The sequence below is a fragment of the Lissotriton helveticus genome, chromosome 5_1, assembly GCF_964261635.1.
Source record: "Lissotriton helveticus chromosome 5_1, aLisHel1.1, whole genome shotgun sequence".
In the NCBI taxonomy this organism is placed as follows: Eukaryota; Metazoa; Chordata; class Amphibia; order Caudata; family Salamandridae; genus Lissotriton; species Lissotriton helveticus.
In genome coordinates, this window is record NC_136065.1 from 626,530,345 (window position 1) to 626,547,190 (window position 16,846).

The 16,846-nt window shown below is 46.6% G+C and overlaps 1 protein-coding gene across 2 annotated transcripts in view; it reads left to right on the forward strand.

Annotated features, from left to right (window-relative positions):
• Positions 1 to 630: 630 nt before the first annotated feature.
• Positions 631 to 16,846, forward strand: part of CAMK2N1 (calcium/calmodulin dependent protein kinase II inhibitor 1) — a 118,128-nt gene continuing 101,912 nt past the window's right edge. The window contains exons 1-2 of one of the 2 annotated variants that reach the window (XM_078643007.1): positions 631 to 764; positions 3,205 to 4,284. In XM_078643007.1, the coding sequence (XP_078499133.1) occupies positions 4,101 to 4,284 (184 nt within the window). In that variant the 5' untranslated portion in view covers positions 631 to 764; positions 3,205 to 4,100. Of the gene's footprint in view, positions 765 to 792; positions 950 to 3,204; positions 4,285 to 16,846 lie in introns of those variants that run through there. The other variant, XM_078643006.1, reaches the window with a different exon arrangement.

Below are 16,846 nucleotides of genomic sequence, written 5' to 3' on the forward strand. Positions count from 1 at the left end.
ACCAAGAGATAGCGTTGCAAGGCCCAGTGCTCCATTGCTTCCTTTGCTTCTCTGTTCACTCCTTAATCCTCTTCGTCGCTTCCTTTACTCATCCCTTGTCACCCCTATCTCCTCTCTCCTCCTCCCATGAGTACCTTTGTGCTCCCATGTGTTCATCTCTCCTTTTGCGTTCTTCCTTTATGCCCTGCCTCCCCCCTCCTTGCTACCTTTCCTCCTACTCCTCTCTATCCCCTCAGGTGTGTGCCTATTCATCTGTCCCTGTCTTCTCTTTAATCCCCCTTTTCTCTTTGTCCCCCCTCTTCTCTCCATTTGCCCTCTTCTTCTCTACATCACTCTGTCCTTTCCCTGTTTTTCACTTCCCATTTTCCCTATCTTCCCCCTCCCTTTGGCTGCACTTCCTCTCTGCCTGCCTCCTCCCCTTTGCTCTTCTTCCTCACTCCTCTGTCTCCCCTCACCTTCCTCCCTTTCTTCCTCTTCCTCATATTTTCTTCTACCCTTGATCCCCGTCCTACCTATCAGGTCCCCTGCTCTCCTCCTACCTTCGCTCTTTTTTTATTTCGTTCCTCCCACCGACCCTCTTTTCCCTCTCTCTCTCTCTCTCTCTCTCTCTCTCTCTCTCTTCACACTCTCCTCCTTCCCCCCTCCTTTAATCCCTACCTCCTGCTCTCCGTCCTCTTCCGCTCCTCCCTCCTCCTCGCGCTCCCTCCCTCACCTCTCCCGCTCTCCTGGCTGGATTCAGCAGGCTGCTCGGGCTCTACCCTAAGGTGACGTTGCCCCTCTTCCAGGAATCTCTCTGTTTTGCACTCCCTCCCTCGGCCCCCACCGTCCGTCTGTCTGAGTCCTCCGTCCTCTTCATCATCCTGAGATCAGGGAATACCTCCTGGTCAGGTTTCCTCCCCAGCTCTCCCTCCCGCTGCTTCTCCTCTGGGCTGTCTGCAGGTCCATCGCAGTGAGTGTCTCTGGCTGTCTCTCCGGCGCATCTGCGCTTCGCACTGTCGCCGCCCGTCCTGCTGTCTGTCTGTGCTACCCTTTCAGTACATGTTTATATGTCTGCGGTGCATTCCCGTCCCTCCCTCCCCGCGCGGGGGGCTTTCTCTCTGTGGATGTCTATGTGATGTGTCTCCTCTGCACCTTGCTTTGCTCCCCGATGTCTTAATGCGCCTGTCTCTCTGCTTCAATTCCGCCTCTCTGTACCTTTACCTGTCTCGGATAATGCCCTGCCTGTCTCTATTGTCCGTCCAGGTGATGTGTCCCTTCATAAATATATTGACCTGTCTCTTTAGTGCATTGTATCGTCTGCCTGCCTCAGTTAGTGGAACTGTCCATCTCACTGGCGTGAAGGTGGCTCGCGCTCCTTATACCTGTTTTTTGGGGGGGGGTTTCAAATATTTGAGATTTTTCTGCCTCATGATATGCTTGACTGTGTGCATTTAAGTCTGTCCTCTTACATGCTTGACCCATCAGTCTGTTTTTCTGCCTGTCCGTCCTGTCAGTACGTCTATCTGCTTGCCCGTCCACCTGCCCTTCTTCCCCCCCGTCTGTCTTCATGCGTACCTGTTGGCCTGCCTGTGTCTTTTCAGTCTTTCTTCTTGCTTGCCTGTCTCTTTCTCTTCTTGCGTTTCTGTTTACCTGTCTGTGTATGGGTGGGTGCCTGCCCTCTCTCTGCTTAAAACCACAAGGAATCCCTCCCCTCTAGGGAGCCCCTGTTTGTGAGAGCATCTGCGTGTCTGCCTAAATGTATGTTTGTCCCGATGTCCGCCTCCCTGCTCGCGTTTCCTTCTGCCTGCCTTCTTGTCAGTCTGTCCTGCTCGCCTGTTTCTATGCGAGTTCTCTATCAGCAGCAGGTCCCAATTCCATCCCCTTTCGTGACTAATCGATTGAATTCGGGTTGCCGGGCTGTCTCTGGTTCCAGCACCCTTCCCACCCCCGACGAATCCCCGTGATGTGCTGCCCGAGTGCGTCTCGCATCACCGCCGCTCTATATCTGAGAGCGACTTCCATTGTCGGCACAGGTTGGTCGCGTACCTGTCTCCCCCCTCCCTGTGCTACCCACTGGTGTTTCTGTAAGCTAGCGAGATCCCCCCCCCCCCTCCCCTCCCCCTCCTGCTGTTTTCCTCAGCTGGGCTGGCTGTATTTTCAGCTATTAATCTGCCATATCCCCTCTTTTTCAGAATATCTCTGGTATTTACTCGCTGCCTGTCACTGCCAGCTTCTCACTGTCTCTTAGCAGGAGCCTCTACCCTGTCGCCTGTGCTTAAACCATGCGTCCTGCTGTCTTTTGGTCTCGATGCGGAAGGATGTCGGTTAGGGGGTAGGGTAAAATGTGTTTGCAGGAGCTGTCTCTGGCAGTCTCTCTTACGTCCTTTGGATGGGGGCTACTACCCGCGGTGGCAAAACCAGTCTGAAACGCCAGCTCGCTTTCTGCTTTTATTTATGGGGGCTTTTGTGTAGCGCCGCACACACTGCAGAGAGGCAGCTTCAGCGCGGGTTGTTGCTGCATACTAATGAAGGGGACAGTCACATGTTAAGGCACTGCTGAGGCATGGCGTGTAGTGGGCACGGGCACCGCGCGCGCGGCTATCTGAGGTGCCTGGCCTCTGCACCGCTCACGAGCTTCCCATCCGCAGGCCGATGGGCAGTGAGAGTGCTGTGTTTAGGTTGTCTTTAGAGTCAGCATTGGCCCGCTTGATTTGACAGCAGGTTTTCTCTAGCTGTGCAGTTGTTAGCTGTCTCTCTTGCCCACTGCCTCCGATTTAGGACAGCCTATTTATAGGCTGTTTGTTCTGCTGGAAGCAGCCTCAGATGCTGTCTCTTACTGCCTCTCTCTCTGTCTTTCTCAAACGGTGAGCCTCTTATTGACTTGTTCTCGGCTGTGAGCTGTCCCTGATTATCCGTGCTCTCTGCAGAGACTGTCTGTAGGGGGTTCTCAATTGGTGCCTGTCTCCGATTGCCTCTTCCTCTGTGGTGTGGAAGGGTAGGCTGTCCCTGACGACTGCTCTGTCGCTTTATCGGGTGTGACTGTCTCAAGAGTGCTCTTTGCTAGTCTCGGTTTCTGATTGTCACCACCTCTGTCCCGTTTGTAGTCTGAGCTGAGCTTGTCTGGTGCTGTCTCTTTGAGTCCCTGCTGCTTATTGGTACGTCTTGCTTCAGGTTGCATTCTGTGCAGATGGTTTCTGACAGTCTCTTCCTTTGTCCCTGCTGTAGGGTGGGCTGCGAGTGAAGATGTGACGGCTCTGCCTCTCTGACTCTCAGCAGGAGGGAAACGCCCCTGGAGGAGGAGAAGGGAACCTGCCTCGCGGCTGGCATCACCTGGGCCCTGACCCCCACCCCACTCGACCCCCACAGCACCAGCTCCGATGACCTCAACAAATGAAAAGTCCCCGCTCCTCACCAACAGCCCGGCTGCAGACCACCCCAGCCGCTGACAACACTCAAACAGCTCACCTGTTCCTAACAGCCGCATCTAGCCCCCCAACCTTAAAAAACAAACCAGCTCATCAGCCCGTGCCACCCAATGGGTGGTGCCCCTGGCCCCTCTAACTCTGGATGAGCAAGATCCGCAAGCAGCAACCTCCAGGGCCCTGGCCCTAACAAGGCCCTATACGACCCCCATGGTGTAACTCTGCCTATCCGAACACCCCTCCCACAACACAAACAGATCAAATAGCCACCACCTCTAGTTCTGCCCCACCACACAACCCTGTTTAAATTCCACAGTAATTCAGGACCCTTACCGTTTCCTAAGCCCACTTCCTGTAACCCCAACCTTTCTATACTCCGCAGGACTTCACCATCCAGTTCTGTAACCCCAAACCCCTCATTTGTCTTTCTCTCTAGACCTTGCCCTTCAGTTCTGTAACCCTAGACACTCTTTCCTTTACATTCTGTCCCCTCTCCCTCCAGGTTAGTGACCCACACTCTCCTTACTTTTGCTCTCTCTCCTCTCACCCCCTATAGGCTCCTCCTGGTCACCTTACTTTCCACTCTCGGCTCTCCAGATCCTAGTCTGTCCATAGTCCCTATCCCCTAACCTCCCAGTCCCATTACCACTAGCTCCCTACCTCTCTTCCCTCCCTAGACCCCTGACTCCCCCGGTCACCATGTCGGAGGTGCTTCCTTACTCCGAGGCTGAGCAGCTGTCACATTTTTCAGATGGGGGCTCTGAGGGGTCTGGCCAGATCTCCTTCACCTGCCGCCTCCAGGACACCAGCAACTTCTTCAGCGGAGCCGGACAGGGGGGCAAGAGGCCCCCCAAACTGGGACAGATTGGTCGCAGCAAGAGAGGTAAGAGTCACCCTTAAAAAAACTATAGAGTAGGGCCTTTCTTTCTTACCTAGACCAGACCCATACTTAAGAATTTCCAGTAGTCAGTGAATTATGTGGCTGCGCTTGGCTAATGCCCACCGGTGTTGGTGGCCACACGCAGTGGGTTGGAGCAAGGCCTAAATTCAGTCCAGGTCCTGTCGACCAATCCCCACTGTGCAAGGCCAATGACCGTGTCCATTAGCCGTTGGCCACCTGTGCTACAATGGATTCCTGCGTCCAAACAGACTGTGCACAGCTGAAGGCCTTGTGAAGTAGAGGGTGGCCACACACTGTGAGTTGGTTGCCAGGCCAGCCCCCACTGCACATGGCTGAAATCCGTGTGCAGAGGGTGTTGGCCTCCCATTGAAGGTGTGTGATGGGTCTGAATGAAGGCCAAGCATTGCACCTCACAGTCGCTATTGCATAGACAAAGTGCTTTTGCAGTCTGGTTTGACTGCCTGAGGTGGGTTGGATGCAGGACCAGCCTGCAGGTCAATCCACTCTGCCAAAGGTAATGAGCAGTGGAGGTCAGCTGCCCATGGTGGGTTGGGCACAGGGAACTCTGGCATGGGGTATAGAATAAAAATATAAAAAAAATCAACTGAAAAAAGAAAGGGTAGAGTGAAGTTATGGTTAGCTTTGGTTATAACACATTAACATGTTTAAAAGAACCTTAGAAGTCCACTGAAAAATACAGTTTTTATCCCGGTAAGTAACAACACCTCAGAACACAACATAAATAGCAATCCACACTGAAACCAATAAATGAAACTACATTCATCGTTGTCTCTTCGTAGTGTTAAGTGTAACATATGTAATCTCATCTGTAAGAATATTTATGTAGTTTGTAATATCATCTGTCCCATCACAGGTGAGGTCAAGAGCCGTGTATTTGGTGTGCAAGTTATGGTTTGTATGTATGTTGTGCGATTTGTGGATTTCAGTCCTATCCATAACAGAGCTAGACTGTAATTAGCCCATTAAATACATGTTTCTATACAGTTATTGCCGCCTGCATGTATTTTTCCACATACTTACCATAAAGATATATATATATATATATATGTGTGTTGTGTGTGTATGTGTATGTTTGTTGCCTTTTAAACGCCTATAACATGTTTATACACCCCCGAATAACTGAATGACTGCCATATTCACTATGCAGAGGGTGTGTGATGACAAATATTCTCTGTGCTTGACCTTTTTACATATTTTGTATAAGTAAAACTAGATTTAAAATGAAAAAAGTAACGATAACACCATGATCAGCATAAAAGAAAACCATAGGGCGGTTTTTGCTATGTAAATGCTATCAATCATACATAAATCATCGTAATCTTAAGTGTGCCAAAAAGCATAGGGACTCAGTACTAGTGGGTTCATATAAAGTATCTTGCGATTTATTCACCACGTGGGTTGAGTGCAAGGCTCTTCGCCGTAGCAGTTTAAGAAGGTTGTATGTCGGAACGAGTTCCTCAACCCCGCATACCTAAACGAACGACGCGGTCTGTACAATGACCGCGTCTTAACCACGCATTGCTTTACCACAATTTTTCGTGGTAAAGGCATGCAAGGTAAAGGGGTATGCGTGGTTAATGTTACCGCCCTTTTCCCCCTTCCCCTGAGCCCTAAAAACGACCCATCCTCCCCTAATCCCTAAAAACTACCCCATCCCCCTCCCTGAGCCCTAAAACAATCCCTAAAAAAATACCCCAAACTCCCCCTGAAAACTATCCTGAACCCTCCAACTCCTGTAAACATCCCTGAGCCGCCCACCCCTGAAAACTACCCGAACCCACACCATCCTGAAAACTCCTCCGAACCCCTCTCCGCCTCTGAAAACTACCCGAACACTCACCACCCCTGAAAACTACAGTGAACCCCAACCACCCCTGAAAACTACCCTAAATCACCCTCCACCCCTGAAAACTCCCCTAACCCCACCAACCCTGAAAACTACCCTTAACCCCCAGTTCTAAAAACTACCCCAAACCCCCACCACTAAAAACTTCCCTGAACCCCCATCTCTAAAAACTACCCTGAACCCCCTCCACATCTTAAAACCACCCCAATCCCCCACCACCTCTGAACACTACCCTGAACCCCCACCACCCCATAAAACTATCCCGAACCCCCACCACCCCTGAAAACATCCCCGAACACCTCCCCCACTCTGGAAAACTGCCAGAACCCCCACCACCCCTGAAAACTACCCCAAACCCCCACTACCCTTGAAAACTGCCCGAACCCACACCACCCCTGAAAACTACCCCGGACCCACACCACCCCTTAACTCTACTCCGAACCCCCTCCACACCATTAGACCATCTCAAACTCCCACCACCCCTGAAAACTACCACAGACCCAACCCCAGCCACTTACCTGTCCATGTCCACTTCCTGTCGTTCCTCTTTCCCGGCCCATTCCGAACACTAGAACGCATTTGCCTTAACCATGCATGCGCATGTTTAAGGCAAAGTCGTCACAATTTTTCGTGGTAAAGGCATGCAAGGTAAAGGGGTATGCATGGTTAATGTTACCGCCCTTTTCCCCCTTCCCCTGAGTCCTAAAAACGACCCATCCTCCCCTAATCCCTAAAAACTACCCCATCCCCCTCCCTGAGCCCTAAAACAATCCCTAAAAAAATACCCCAAACTCCCCCTGAAAACTATCCTGAACCCTCCAACTCCTGTAAACATCCCTGAGCCACCCACCCCTGAAAACTACCCGAACCCACACCATCCCTGAAAACTCCTCCGACCCCCTCTCCACCTCTGAAAACGACCCGAACCCTCACCACCCCTGAAAACTACAGTGAACCCCAGCCACCCCTGAAAACTACCCTAAATCACCCTCCACCCCTGAAAACTCCCCTAACCCCACCAACCCTGAAAACTACCCTGAACCCCCAGTTCTAAAAACTACCCCAAACCCCCACCACTAAAAACTTCCCAGAACCCCCATCTCTAAAAACTACCCTGAACCCCCTCCACATCTTAAAACCACCCCAATCCCCCACCACCTCTGAACACTACCCTGAACCCCCACCACCCCATAAAACTATCCCGAACCCCCACCACCCATGAAAACTACCCCAAACCCCCACTACCCTTGAAAACTGTCCGAACCCACACCATCCCTGAAAACTACCCCGGACCCACACCACCCCTTAACTCTACTCCGAACCCCCGCCACACCATTAAACTATCTCAAACTCCCACCACCCCTGAAAACTACCACAGACCCAACCCCAGCCACTTACCTGTCCATGTCCACTTCCTGTCATTCCTCTTTCCCGGCCCATTCCGAACACTGGAACGCATTTGCCTTAACCATGCATGCGCATGTTTAAGGCAAAGTCATTGTTCGGGCAAGCGTGGTTACGCTTGTGGGCTTCCGGAACTTGTGGCTCTGGCATCGTTGTTCTGGATGTTTCCCGTTTAAGAACTATGGCAAATTAGAACAATTCAAACCAATAAAAATAAAACAAGACTCATATAATGTCTTGAACAGCATAAAGTTAAAAACCAACAAGCATGTGTGAAAAGCTAAAAAAAAATTGACTTACAGGCCTGCCAGAAATGAAGTTAACAACATTCAGGGTGTAGCATCTTTTGTGGTGAACAATGCTAAGTGTTTCCTTATTCTGGAAGTACCATAACCACTGGTTTTGCAACCTAGTGTGGTATAAGCCTCTTTTAGGATGCCAAGGAACAATCGCCTGCAGCATTGGGCAAAGTAGGTACCAAACATCCATCTGCTGCTATGAGAATCCCATAAGTAAGTCATTTTCTTTCTGTATTTTGAACTTCTTTGGGAGCAGCTCCAATGCACCTAAGGAGAGTCCATCATGTGTCCAAACCTGGCTTTTAGTACATTGGAACAGCCTAATTAATATGGGGACGACAGCATCAATTTAAATATAATTATTCTTTTCTTGTGGCTAGGGTTCAACCAGTTCCTCATTATGCATGAGAACTGTCTTTTTGAACTTGGGGTCAGGTCTATCTGTACCAGGTTCTACTACAGCTTACACTGCTGTTATTTCATAACTGTAAGATTTGCCACTCGTCCTGCAGAGCTGGGAGCTGGGAGCTGGTCAGTTGGGCCAAGCTCTTTGTGGGTTACTTTCTGGTTTCCAGGAACCCTGTCCCAGGATACCCTATCTTTCCTGCATCAGGTCTAGAGTGTGGCTCATGGCTCCCCAATCCCACATGAGATGGGCTTATTTTGGGCATACATTCTAGATACTCTGATCTCTTGTTACAGGTTGTGCCAAGTAGGGTTGTGCAGGTCTGTAAATGTAACTGTAGGCTGGGCGTGGTAGTTTTTTTGCCAGTGAGACAGACCCACAGTAAGAGAGACCTACATCCTTCCTAAATTCCCAGCTTCAAAGAGAAGAACAGTGATAAGACTGGTGGAAGAGGAGGTCAACCACAGTGTGTTGTGATATGTCCCTCCGGTCAGAGCGACACCCCCTAATGACATCATCCTCACTAGAGTTTCCTTCAGTTGGAGGAATTTCATTTTTTTCTAAGAAGGAACCCGATCATCTTTGTTTCTGTTGCAGGATTAAGATACTCATGGGAGTGGTTTCCCGTGCTAGCTAGGATGAGGCAACGCTGCTTAACTGTTCTTTTGTTTGAGCAAATTATGGCTGGTCTAGGCATCATCACATATTTCATCAGAAGCAGCACAGAGGCAGGAGAGCTAAATACCTCCACCCACTCACATCATGGTGCAGTGGTTCAGTGGTCTTCCACCCTGTATCTTTTTGGTCAATTGACTTTTGGTATGACAAATTCAACAGTGCTTTTTCCACTCTTGTAAAATACGACCCTTGTGTGTCATAATTTTAATGTGGATTACCTGCTGTTTGAGACTGATCCTAAGGGGATCAGTGGATTTTTGTGGATTGTGTTGTATTGGTCCATAGCTCTCTACTTAACCAGGGAACTCCTGAACCTTCTAGTAAAAAACATTTTTATGCAACAATTTGAACTTCTGAATGACCGACTCATTTCAGGTTGTATGTGGTATGTTAGTAGCATGTGTTTAGTGTACAATCTTCAGTTAGTGTAGGCTCCTGGTACTGTTGACTCTCAGGATATTCCACGTGATTCTGAGGTTTATACCACAGGCCAGTGTGTGCATTGTCCTTTGATGATAAGTTTGGCTATTATGTTGTGGTCTGTCTACTGGTTGGGATTGACGTGTCGTTCATATTTCTAATTGTGCATGTGTGTGTGTAGTGTTCTGCCTAAAGCGTTCTCTACCATGGCGATGTCTTCATTGTGAATAATGCTTTTATGTGGCCACATTGAGTAATGTGTGTTGTGTTCAGTGTAACTTGTTTTGTTGTTGTTCTTAAGCGACCAGTGTGTTAAGTAGATATGCAAAAGGTCACCATATGGCCTATTTGTAACATGTTAGATGCATGAGACATGCTCTTTCTGCTATGTACTCCAGCTCTGAGATAGTGAAAGATTTATAGTTGTATTCTTGTGGGACATATTTTGGTGATGAAGTAAGCAATGGGATTTTTTTACATGTGGTAATCTGCTGTGTTGGATGTACGTGAGATCTCGTGTGTAATGTGTTCTATTGGATGATAGTTTGTGGCTGCAAGCGGCGTTGAGAGATACGTGTGTGGGGTGTGTGTGATGTCCTGCTTCTAATGTTTATTCTTGGATGTTCATCTGTCTGGTGGGGAACAATTCAGGGAGTGGAGACTTTATCAAATGTATTTATATATTGAGTAATTTTGGATAGCACATGCAGTGCCCTTGATCGTCAGTGCAAAACCAAAGGGGATGATGGACAGAGTGTTGAACATTGCAAGCACTCACCTCCAGTCAACTGATCTGGGTTTAATCCATCATCATTCTTTAGCTCATTCCGCCACCCCAGTTCAGACATGGCCATATGCAAATCAGCCTGACCCTGTGCCTCTTAGGAACTGTCCAGCCCGAACTGCCAAGCCATGTTCTCCCTGGACCGGAAACAAGCATCCTGGGACCGGTGTCGGGTACACAACCAGTTGACTGGGGGTGAGTGCATGCAATGTTCAGCACTCCGTCCATCATCCCTTTTGGTTTTGCCTTGATCGTCAGTGGAGTTTGCATGGAAGGTTTTCAAGGGCGTACATATGTACATACATTGGCATAATGAAAACTGAAGATGACAAGTAAAATGACTGATGTACCACATTTATGGCCTCGTTCTGAATTAGAGATGAATGTAAAATCAGGTGTTAATGGCTTTTGCACCCAATTTTAGCTTAAGCCCCTGTTATGGGTGTTCAACAATTGTTCTCAGTCCTGGCTTGTTTCAACTTAATTTCCTCCAGGCCCTCCCTGCAAGAAATTAAGAGGGTAGAGCAGAGGAATATCAGACATTACAACGCAGGACTTTTCCCTGCATGCCTTCATCCCGCAGCCATTACAACTCGTTGATCCTTGCAGTGCATTAAAATACCCCCAGAGTTGCACAACACATGCCTTTACCCTGCAATTTAGTTGTACTCTCTGATATTTATTTATATACAGATATCATTTTTTCCTTTGGTTGTACCCTTGATTTACTTTAAAATAAATATTTTTTTCACTACACATCGATGATCTCCATGCTCCGCTGTCTGTGCCACTGTAGCCGATGAAGAGGAGAGCTTACAGCATGGTGAGGAATATATATATATATGTGTGTGTCTATATATATATATTTATATATATATATATTTGAACATATAATTTTTGTTTTATATATATTTTCACCACCACACCCTCTTTTTTCACTTTTTTTGGGGTAACCTCCCAACCCCCCTTTTTTCCTTTTTCTGTTTTGACGTTTAATCCCTAAACCCTCCTTTGTTATTTTAAACCATTAACCTCTGTTTACCTCTGCACACCCTAAACTCTAAACAAACCCTTTCCTTCCTTTGCCTCTTCTCCAACCCTTACCTATCCCATAACCCTTACCTATCCCATAATCCTTACCTATCCCATAATCCTTAAAACCTGCTTTTCTTTAAATGACATAATAATTATGGCATTTAAACAAAATACCTGCGAGTTAAAGTAACACAGAGTAAAGTACCAAACAGTGGCCTGCATAGTACTTACCTATGTCATAACATTCTGTGGGGTAAAGCCTGGATACCAAGCAAAGTGGTATGGGGACTACTGTACGCTAAAATGAGCACAAAGGCTATTTTACCATGCAATTCCCCATTGCATTGTAATCTGACATAAACAATATTTCACCAGCCATTTTATGTATCTGACACAGAGATTTATTTAAGCCTTAAATCAACTAGATAGAACTATTGAATGATGGCCTTTGGTCAACCAGAAGGAACTATCGGGTGAACCCTCAAAGGGCCTGAGATCAACCAGGGGGGGAGTATTTAAAGTGCCTGAGTCTACTTAAAGGCTATTTGTAGGGGATGGGGGAGATTTCCTCAGTTGTCAGCATGGTAGACTTTGGTTTGCTTTTGGAACAGTGCAATGATCTTCCCCTCCTGGAGCCCTGCTTCATGGTTAACCCAGCGACAGGTAAGACCTGGCGATGAAATGGAAGGCATTGGGAAATTATTCTGATGAATATGTTAAGGCTCAGGCAAGGCAGATGTGGTCTGCTTGACACAATAAGTGGATAAGGCCGCATCGGACGTGATAATGTTAGGGATTGAGATTGATTAGGGTCCCCTCATGTGTCCAGCTAACCATTTGTGATATGGGATGGGGTAAAGGGCAGCAGGCTTAAGCTTATTTACTTTTCCATACCTTATTTGTTAATGTTCATGGCAAGCTTCACTAAAACATAAAGAGCTACTGGCCAAAGGTCAAGCATTATTAGCTTCCATTATACATACCAACCACAACACAGTTTGTGGTCCTCAAAGAAATCATGATCCTCAGCAAAGTTGGGAGTCACAGGTTCCTTAGTCCAAATGACCCCATTTCTCCCAATAAGGGGTGCATTGATGCCCAGGAGAGCATCTGGCTTCAAGAAGGGAATCTAAACCCTAAAAGTAGAGTGGATGGAGTAAGATGAAGGGCAATAGGAAGGATGAGTTAACTAGGGAGTGGAGTATTAGGAGGGGTATGAAGAGAGTGGGAAATGAAGACCAAGCTTGGCAATCTAAGTGTATTGATTGAGCATGATGAAAAGAGGGCAGCAGAAGAAATACATCAAACTTCAAAACCCAAAAATTTCAAATGGACAAATAGATCTCCCCTCTTTAAATGACTCCCACGGAGCGCCCCATGGTTTTCGGATTCAGAATTACTGATTATCCGTTCCCCAGGTCTATCTAAGGGCATTCTCAGTCAGTTATCTTGTAGGTTGCTCCTTACTGGGGGTATGCTCAACTTAGCATGTTGCACAGAGGCAGCCTGTGTCCCCAACAGGCAAATGCCCTCCAGCGTATCTCCATAGTGAAGCATATTGATGTGCTTTACATTCATCTTCACTTGGAACGCAAGCTTTGAGACCACTGTAACATGGACTGCAACCGACCAGGGAAACTACATTTCCTCCTCCTTCATATCAGTGGAATCATTTTACAGGTCTTGAACAAATGCCAGAGTCTGTTCCCATCACTCGATAATAGTTCTGGTTGTTCCTATGACTGATTTGAAGTGGAATCTCAATAAATCACAAGGACAACCCAATACACCCACAGGACATGGGTAACTGTATATCTCATATGTACAAAGTCACGTGGGACTTATTCAAACAAGAAACCCTCATTCGCAAGTCTAGACAATTCCCAGATCCTCTCACTTCTATTCAATCCAAATTCGATTATCAACATCAGTGTTGATGGTTGGATATTTGACCAGGATTCAAGAAATAGATGGAAAACACTACGAAGCTGGCTAGATATTCAAACATTAATCATCAACATCTTTGCAAAGAGAATAATATGAAGGTCGACCAAGGAAGTTTTCTGTCATTCATGTCCTATATTCTTACATATTTACACAGAAGGTGTGATCAAGTGAATAAATAGTGCAGACGATGCAGTGTACATAAATTAATTTGACATACAAAAGTTGTTTAACAAAACACTGTGTAGTCCCAATGGTTGTGTACATATTCTTGTTGACAAAGATCAAGGGATGTTTCTTGCAAATAGCAAACCCTGTATAATACTTCCAGATAACAACAAATTGGGGGATATGTCAACGTTTTGACCCCACAATGATTAGAAGGAGCTTCCTCAGGACATAGTGCCATGTGACTTTGTACATATGATTTGCAGTGGAAGCAGGTTCCCTCCCCTCCTCTCTTTTGCATTGTGTGAAACTGCAGTGTTCACCTCAATATAGTTATCGTGTAACATTTAGTATATATCCGTGTGGTATTTTAATCTAAGCTGCACAGTAGCCCTCACATTGCAAACTTCAAGTAGTGCCCTTGGCTAGTTAGTCAACGATTCAAGTAACACTAGTCAAGCGTAAGGACCCTCCATTCCAATCCTCGCTGCTCCTCACCGTTAACCCCTCAGTTCCTCCTACATGGTGTTTCCTTCACCCTGTGTACACACCCTTTGATAGCCTCTGCGGTGAATTTCTTCCCTGTCTGGGCTCATCTCAGACCTCCAGTCTCAAGTTCTACCCTCCATTGACTTGAGGGATTCACACTCTGAGCCACACTCAGATATGAGGACAGCTGGAGAACCTTGAGTCAACACAGATCTGATCTTGGAAGGGCTATTATATTTTTGTAAATGCTGGTAAGCAAGAGGTGTGAGAGCGGTAGCAACAACCTAATTCAGCCAGCAGAGTTTGTCTGCTCTACCAGCGAGTGTCACAGCTCAATTGACAGCTCAGTCTGCTTGAATACCTCACAGGGGCATATAATTGCTGTGTGAACCTTCTCCGCAACACAGTGATTCAGCAGCAGGAGCTTACTGAAACTGTATCTGCCATCTTGGCTGCCAGGCCACACCACCTGCAGTTTAAGGCTGTTGCTTTATATAGTGACATTATAGTCATTATGTATTGATACATTGCACAACTCAATTGATCAGGTACATTAGTATTAACTAGATGATATAGTGTGTTATTAGTCCATTCCTTTGAGGAATGGCAGTATCAGCAAATCCTGCTCGATACAGTTAGGTTTTTGCAGTGCATGAAACAGGAGGGTTTGTTATGCCTGTAGAGGCAGAAGGAGCACTGCTTCCCCCTGATCCCAATACAAATCAAGTATGTTCTTTTGTCCATTCCAGGTACTTGCCCTGTATTGATAAATGTGTTTCTAATTCGACTTTGAAAGGCTGAACATGCTATCATTTGCTTAAATGTTACCATGTGAATATTATATTGTAAGAAATTGGATTATTAGTTGAAAGGGGTGAAAGTAGCAATCACAATCCTAAATCATGGTGAACCATAAAAGTCACTGAATAAACCTGTGCTTAACCCTCTCGTAGCTTGGCACAAAAGAAGTCAGACTTAACCTAGAGGCAATGTGTAAAGTATTATGCAGCACTTAAACAGTGATAAAGTATAAACTCGGCATAAGAAGAATTCAGAACCAACTTATAAAAGGAGAGGATATTTTCATGTAAAAATAATGACACAAACACATTAAAAAACAGTCATTAGAACTGGAGTTATGAGTTTTTAAAGTTTAGGTTAAAAATAGTACCAAAAGAAAGGTGTATAGCACCAAATGCAGGTATCTGATCCTGCCAGACCAAGATACAGTCAAAAGTTCAGGCCTACAGCAATAGAGTACCAGTCAGGTACGGGACCAGGTATGGCCCACTGGGAGTTGTACTTTTTACCCTGGGTGTGGGGACTGTGCTGTGATGTGAAGTTCTGCGTCACACTGCGTCCGTTGCATTGAGCTGCCAGTTAGGAGTTGCACTGTGGTGCAATGCGAGGCTCTGCATCTGATCCAGTGAAGCTGCTGATCATGAGCTGTACAGTGTGCAATTCAAGGCTTTGTGTCTCTCTAAGTTGGATCTGGTAAAGCAACAGATCAGGACTTGTGCCGTGCTGCGATGCTAGGCTCTGCGTCACTTCGTGTCAGGTACAATAAAGCTGCAATCAGATGATGGGATGTGTGGCCCTTTGTCGTCTTGTAACAGTCTACATCGGATCAAAGGAGGTCACTTATCAGGGGTTGCATGGGGCTGCGAAGCGAGGCACTGCGTCCTCCTGCACCATTCTGCATCCAATCTCGTGGAACCTTCAGTTGAGCAGTTAGGAGTACTAGCTGACTCCAGCCAAGGGCCCAGGGCCTTGGGAACAGCAATTGGGGGGTCATGACTCACTTCCACAGATCCCAGTAGAGGGTGCAAGGCCAGGTACAGTGGGTTCTGGTAAGATAGAAAGCAGGAAAGGCATCTGGAAATCTGTTGTGTCACAGTAGCTCATACAGGAGGGCAGCCAAATGACCCTTGAAGTCACCTCTGGGGCCCTCCGTTCAAGGCAAGCAGTTTCAGTCTTCCTCCTTCAGACAGCAGGGAGTCCTTCTCGTGAATCTTCTCAGGTGCAGGAGTGTTCTGGTTTCAGAGTCAGAGGTTGCCATTTCTATACCCCTTAGGCTAACCCTAAAACTGGGTCTAGTCATTTCTTCCCTTTCCATTGGGTTTGGCTCCGGTCTGTCTAGAAAAGAAAATGCTGGTCCAGGAGTGAGCTGCATTTGTCTGTGACAGGGTAGGCAACTTCTGAAGTCAGAAAGGGGTGGGTACAGACATCCACACTACCCTTCGGAGCTCAGGACGGGGATGGGTACAACCCCAAGGGACATCCTGCTTAGGGAAGGACCACTCTTCCACCTGACCCAAGGCCCTATTGTCCACTATCTGGAAAGAATACACATCACACCACAGGAGACAATGACAGTAATGTGACCCTGGACACTGGCAGAAAGGCACATTCGAGTTAGGCAGGAAAATGGCAACTTTCTAAAAGTACCATTTCGTAAAATAGTAATTTAAAATTCAAATGAAAATGCCATTCATACACAAACCCACTTTTAAGCTCTTGTCCTGGAAGAACAGGGAGGATGGGAATCGATCTGTTAACCCGCTGGCAAAAAGCGGTTAATTTGAAGCATAAATAATCTATACTAGTAAACTACCAACATAGATTATCCATTTAGATAACACACTTACAAATCATATGATTAGCATTAGGGTGTTTGCAGGTGCTCAATTTCAACAGATCACTCAATGACACATGCAAGTCCTTGTAACAGTTCCACAAAATTTATTAGTTCTCATGTCCCGCTGTAGCTGTTGTAGGATTGACACTTTGCTATTGGGCCTGGAGGTGAGAGTCATGACCAGGGAGGAAAAGATCAGAAATTAGAGCATTTCCACAAGATTGCTAGCTGCAGAATTGCAATTTTTTTTGGGTTAAAATATCTTAATTAAAGTTGTAAATTAATATGGAAACAAGTTTTGAAAAACAAAACAGTTTAGATATGTTAAAAATGCTACAAAAGTACTTATAAAAATATCAATTGTAGCAATCAAGGGATAAATCATCAAGAAAAAAGAAATAACAAGAAACAT